The sequence below is a fragment of the Rosa chinensis genome, chromosome 7 (assembly GCF_002994745.2).
Source record: "Rosa chinensis cultivar Old Blush chromosome 7, RchiOBHm-V2, whole genome shotgun sequence".
Lineage (NCBI taxonomy): Eukaryota > Viridiplantae > Streptophyta > Magnoliopsida > Rosales > Rosaceae > Rosa > Rosa chinensis.
Window position 1 is genome coordinate 50742237 of NC_037094.1, and position 6343 is coordinate 50748579.

The following is a 6343-nucleotide window of genomic DNA, read 5'->3' on the forward strand; positions in this document are numbered from 1 at the left end:
CAAGGCTAGCCTAGCCATTACTATTTTAGTTTTGTTCACAATTGCTGCAGTCACTGCATCTACCACAAAAAGGTGCGAATTGGGTGCGCTGCAAGATTGAAGAAATCATTGGGATAGTTCACATTGTTTTCATATTGTCTAAAAAGTCTTGAGATCTTCCAACTTTGCACTAGAGAAGCCTGCAAAAGAGAGTATATTGCAACACAAACATGGAAATGCAATGTTCCCTGTTAAATTCCACTTGCAAGACCATTGATTATCATGAACATTTTATAGCTATTACCATTGCTATCATTCATCACAGAGATAAGGTTGAGCTAATATATGACTATATGAGCTAATATAACTACATAACAGTAGTTAACAACTTGAAAATTCTACCTCGTCCCCTATGTCATTCATGTAAAGGTTCAACCATAGCGAGCTCTGTACAGATGATCTATTTATTTTACAACAGAAACAAAGAATAAGGTCTCAAAAAATAGTTCAGAAATTCACCCCGATAAGAGAGGGCAGTGTCTTTGAACTCTCCCCCAAAAAGTGACTTCTCCTTGGTCTGAAAATCCTACATACATGTGTAAATCAATGTCAGCTAATGCATGCACAAGGACCTTCCACAAATAAAACTGCTATCATATTATTTAGTTATCCAAAAAAAAAAAAAAAAGGATCATATCATTTAGTTTGAGGAAAGGTTTACTAAAGTAACAGTTTTAACAAAAGAACAGAAAGCCAACTGCAAGTCTCTCCTCCAAAATACATTAGAACTAATAATATGAAGGAAGTTTGTTTTCTAGATATGTTATGGACAATAGTGTGAAGGCTCTCAAGGTTGCAAGAATTACAATGTACCAGACTTTTGATCATGACAAAGCACCAGACTTTTGATCATGAAGAAACAAAATACACAAGACAAAAGTTTGTAGTTTCACAAGAAAACCCCAACTTACCTGTCCTGAAATTTGAAGGCTAACTAAAACACAATATTTCAAACAATCTATTATTCATATGGACCCCCCTCTCATTAAGATTATATAAATGAGGCCTCCAGTACAAGATTATTAGGAGCAACTTCTGAGGTCATAACTAAAAGGATATTAGGGACGTTGTTGAGGTTTCACATCCCTGGTGTAAACATTAGCCAATGAAAAGGAACAAGGCTAAAAATATTACAGAAGGAAAAGCAAAAAGAAGATAAAGCTTACTGGTGAGTAGATCGAAAGCTGGTTTTTCTGAGCATATTCTACATATTGCATCATATCTTTTTATGTGTAGAAATGCTTACACTTCTGGGACACCAGTAGCACTACAACAACCAAATATTGAAACATAAAGTTCTGAAACAAATTTCTTTATTGAAAGGTCTAACAGGCCCTTTGAAAGGCAAATTAAAAGCAGAAATCCATAAAGCTATACTCATTCATCCTCTCTGAAGTACTTCATCATATAATTCTGCATAAAATCCGAATGAAAATACTCAAATCAAATCAATTACCAGGAATAAACAAGAAATACTGCCTAGGTGAAATATCAAGAAATATCAATGTCATATGACTCATATCAAAGGGTTTTAAGTTCAAACTATAAGTATTGTTCTTTTACAGGAAAAACATATTAATCTTAATGAACTCTAAATGTATTACTATTAATTTTTTTATTTCACATCACTTATATATATAAATAGATACTACCTTAGACTACATGTACCCTCTACGGTAAAAATTCAGGAAGAATAAAAGGATAATGCTTCCTTCCAAACTAGTCAGAACAAAGCACAGAAACTAGTTGGTCCAAACTTACAGCTGTCAAGGCAGTCTTTGCACCCTTATTTCCAGATTTACCACCAGCTCGATTTAAAGCCTGCAATGGTAATGAATGGCACAGTAAGATTATTCTTCCTCTGGTAATAAGAAGATAACTCTGAAGAGTAAAATGTGCTACATTTGAATACTTCAATGAAAAGTTTACCTGCTCCATATTATCACAAGTTAAGACACCGAATATGCATGGAACACCTAGAAAGACATATGAGAAGTCATATATTAGGAAACAATTATTCATGGAATTATAGAGAAAAAACAAACACCACTACAACATTGACAATATGACCAGTTAAATAAGAAGTTCAGGATTTGAAAAGATTTCCTAGACCCTCTTTAACGCTTGAGTTACTGAATACGAACTCCCAGATATAACTAATTCAGGACGAAGAAAACCAGCCACAAACCTGATTTTAAACCAGCTGAAAGCACTCTGGATGCAGCTGAATTAGCAACAGCATCGTAGTGCGTTGTATCACCTCTTATCTACTGACAAGAAGCAGTTTATAAATTAGGATACTAGATGCAAATACAGTATAGTAAAGGGTGAACCTCTCATGGAGAGACATTATATTTAATAAAGAAGCACAAAATTGCATGGTACCGTACCACAGCTCCAATGCATAAAACTGCATGATATCTCCCCGAACTTCCAAGCCTCTGTGCAACTACACCAATCTCAAAGCTACCAGGAACCCATACCACCTAAGGGGGAAGCAAAAGAATAATTAGGTCATGTCCAATGTACACAGGCATGAAGTTGGTAAATAATTATTCTTTGGAGCCTCCAAATGACACGTCTCTGAAATGCAAAATGCTAAGAGTTAGTAGTGCTGCACAGTTTCACTCCTCTTTATTTTATTATTATTTTTTTAAAGAATTTTCTAAGTTCATTAAGAAGAAAAAACAGAGATAGGAATCCTAGACTTTCATCTGATGAGAGCCTGAGAGGATTTTTTTTTCCTGAGCAATAGCATGAGGAACAGACAGTTCAGACTGCAGTCAAAGTATGGACAGCCAAACTCTGAGTATATCTAACATGCCCAGAAAATTGTGTGAGTTGGGAATCAGATTTTAGTAAATTATGTGCAAGTTAAAAAGTTTGGTAAATGGATCAGGATTGTTATAAAGGATAAACAGCAGAATAAAATTAGTTGGGAGGCAATGGGCAAAACAAGAATGATTGAGAATAGTAAGAGGTATGAAGCAAAGGCAAGAGAAAAGAGAAAAGAGAAAAGAATGCTACATACATCAATGTCCTCTTCTTGAACAGAATAATTGTTGAAAGTAGTTAAGGCTCCCTCTAGCATTGGCTTTGTGACAATCTCATTAAACCGTGCTACAACCTTGAAGACAGAAGAAAACAAAATCATTGAATGATCTGAAGCAGAGACAAGTGATGATAATGAAATGAAGTAGAAAATCTAAATAAGTGCAACAGTACATAGCCCCTGCAGCTGTGCTGAGGAATATTGAAAGCAGTGATTAGCAACCTAGCTTGTCTAGGAAAAAAAGGTAGATGGTGTTGGAGAATGGAGACTGACTGACCACTGCGAAACGAAGGCCGTAAGCTGTGGTAACGGAACCCACCAGATGCCGAACAGCCGCAGTTCGAGCAAAAGAGGAACGCTCCTTCCTCTCACTTGCAGTTGCAGTTGGAATTGCAATTACAATTGCAGCAGCTAGTTAATTAATCAATTAATTAGCGCTAGATCAAAATTACACAGAAAGATGAAAACTTAGATTAGAACTATAGAGAAAAGATTGAACCTTTGGAAGAAGAAGAAAGAGAGATGAGGGGTTTGGGTAACTGGGGAAACAGTGCAATCCCGTTATTACGATGATGCTGACATTCGCCGAGTGGGAGGCGTGAACGAACTAAGCACCCAGTGCTTGAAGCCGAAGCAGCAGAGGCCATTTCAACTTCAAGATCTGTACAAATACAAACCTCAAGATCTTGAATTTGTTCTATTCCTGGCTCTTCAAACTTAAATCTCTTAACCACCCTGGAGTTCCAAGATCAAGCAGCCACTGACTCATTGTACTCAACATTAGCGGCTTCGGACTCTTTGCCACCGTTCATAGCCTTGAGGACGAGATTAAATAACGCTGTGTTGGGCTCGACGCGTTGTCCTCCATACTGGCCACCAGGGATCGAGTCTCGAGAATGGGGAGGTTTATCTTGATCTCGAAGAGCCGGACGGATCAGGTCAATTGGGCTCGGTGGGCGGAGTTGGAGACTCTCAGTGAAGAATCGGGACCGGTGCAGCCACCGGATAAGAAGCTCCTCCATACCTAGGGCAGAGCTGTTGTGTGTGGTTATGGTGGTTTTAGATCCGGATGTGTGAGAGAGAGAGAGAGAGAGAGAGAGAGGACAGAAGGCTTTGAGTTATTCTTTTGTTGTAAAGTGAGGGAAAGCGAAAGTGCGAAAGTTTGACTCAAAGTGAAAAAATTATCAAGTGTTAGAGGGAATGAAAAATTAGTCCCCCCGCGTTTCTAAAATTTTTAACTTAGTCCCTCCGCAAATTTTTCAAAATTTTTGAATGAGACTTTACACATCGGTTAATTTAACGACCGATGTTTATAATCATAATAGAAATCGATATTTCATAAACCGATGTTAGGATGTATTTTTTACATCGCGTGCAATTCTGACCGATTTAATAGTGGTGATGTCTGATGGCATAATTCTAGTAGTGGGGGTGGACCTTTTATAGGTGGGGAAGAGACTGATCTCTTCCTTGCTTTCAATGTGGGACTGATATGCTTCACCTCCCAGCTTCTAATGCTTCAGCGAGGCGATCTTGGCGTGGCGCGTCAGCAGTGATCTGGGGGTGAGCTGGGGCTCAGGTGATAGCCTGCTTGGCTGTGTTTCCTTAGGTCACACCGTTGATGGTTGTTGGTACCGCTGGCGGTAGTATGAGCGTGGCTCATTATAGCTAATTATGCTTGGAAAATGCTCATGTAAGTACAAGTTCCCAGTCAAGGAGGGTAATCTTGCTTGGGGAGTTGCCTAGCGGTTTGAAGCATTACTTCCGCTAGACTTGCGAAAGCATAATTAGAGTCAGTGCATTGTCAACCATGGATTTATTATGAGCAAAAGCTTTATACCTTTTCGGATGGGCCCCTGCTAGGCCCCCCAGGGAGTTCCCCACTCCCCGACTAAGATAGGCCTCTATTTGGTCAGCATATTGTTTGATGAGGGGGATCTGCGCTGAGCATAGGGTGTTGGATAGCGAGCCCAATCTTTGATACCCTAGTGGCAGGGGTCAACGTGCCTAATCAGGGCCGTCGAAGACTGTGTTGACGTGTCCCCTTACTTGTCTCGGAGGAACGTAGCTTTACTGCAATGCCACGTGGCGGTCGTTGTCTGAATGAGGCGTTGCCTTGGGAATCGCCGCTGGCAGAAGTCCCCCCGCTGATAGAAAGCGGTAAGAAGTGCCGCGGGGACCTTCTTGCTTGTGAGATGGAGAAGTTCCGCGAGTGGTGTTGCGTTCAACGGAGACTGGGTCACTGCAAAATGAAATGGAGAAGTCCCGCTAACGGTGTTGCACTTAGCGGAGACTGTCACTTGCAAGATGAAAGGGGGAAGTCCCGCTAGGTGCGCTTACGGAGTCTTGCTTGCAAGAGATGAAAGGGAGAAGTCCCGCTAGCGATGTTGTGCTTAGCGGAGACTGTCTCACTTGCCGATTGGTATGCTTGCTTTTTGACAGTTACTTCGGATAGACGCTCGTTAACGCGTGAAAAGCAGTGCCGCATAGCTCAGATTACCGGTTGCTGGAGGAACAGCGATCTTCTTGACCTACGCTTGCTCACCAGCTGGGAGCTGTTGGGGATTCTCTATTTATCACCAAGTACCGTCAAATTGGTTTTGGTAAAAAAAAAAAAAAAAAAAAAGGGTCGAGACATAGTTTAGTGGAGAATGAGTCAAAGAAGTGAAGAACTTGGGAATACTAATAACTATACACATAGGTCTTTCAATCATACTAGGTAGAAAGGCCCGCGCGATGCTACAGATTTTTTAGTAGCAATAATAATTGGTGTGTTATTGCAAAAAAAATGGAATGAAAAAACAAAGAATTGCCAAAAAGTTTTTATGTACATTGATCAATAAATGTACAAAATGTCAGCTGTTTTGGTTGATTGTTTTTCAGGGACCATTAGCATTACAAAAAATATAGAGAATGGTCATGACAACCGGTGCTTATAAGTACAGAACATGACATTGTTTTTAAGGACCGTCAGCATTACAAAAAACCATAGAGATTGGTCCTTATCACAAAAAGTTACACAGATGACAAAAAGCCAATACTTGATGATGATTTGTGGAAGCGGATTTTGAGAAATTTCTCGTAGGCCTGAACCACCTTCTTTGTATAGATCTTCAAAACCACTTTTAACTTTTTCAAGATGAGGTTTTGCAACAATGGCTACGTGATCAACATATGGCTTGCTCAACTTCTTTGCCTCCTGTCACCCCAAAAATACTGTTGTAAGTTGTATGTAACAAAGCAGATAAAGTA

The 6343-nt window shown here is 39.7% G+C and overlaps 1 protein-coding gene across 4 annotated transcripts; it reads right to left on the reverse strand.

Moving 5' to 3' along the window:
* Positions 1 to 498: 498 nt before the first annotated feature.
* Positions 499 to 3787, reverse strand: LOC112180023 (6,7-dimethyl-8-ribityllumazine synthase, chloroplastic). 4 transcript variants are annotated; one of them, XR_005802847.1, is made up of 9 exons: positions 3369 to 3560; positions 3071 to 3166; positions 2430 to 2525; positions 2228 to 2306; positions 1969 to 2015; positions 1801 to 1860; positions 1417 to 1452; positions 1206 to 1306; positions 525 to 565 (listed from the first exon to the last, which is right to left on the reverse strand). XR_005802847.1 is itself a non-coding variant. In XM_040510146.1 (8 exons), the coding sequence occupies exons 2-7, from the start codon at positions 3128 to 3130 to the stop codon at positions 1417 to 1419; spliced, it is 378 nt and encodes a 125-aa protein (XP_040366080.1). In that variant the 5' UTR covers positions 3131 to 3166; positions 3369 to 3787; the 3' UTR covers positions 576 to 1306. The 4 variants fall into 4 exon arrangements, 2 of the variants coding, with proteins under 2 accessions (XP_040366080.1, XP_040366079.1); XR_005802846.1 differs by lacking the exon at positions 1417 to 1452 and having other exon boundaries at positions 499 to 565; positions 3369 to 3787; XM_040510146.1 differs by lacking the exon at positions 525 to 565 and having other exon boundaries at positions 576 to 1306; positions 3369 to 3787.
* Between the last annotated feature and the right edge of the window lie 2556 nt (positions 3788 to 6343).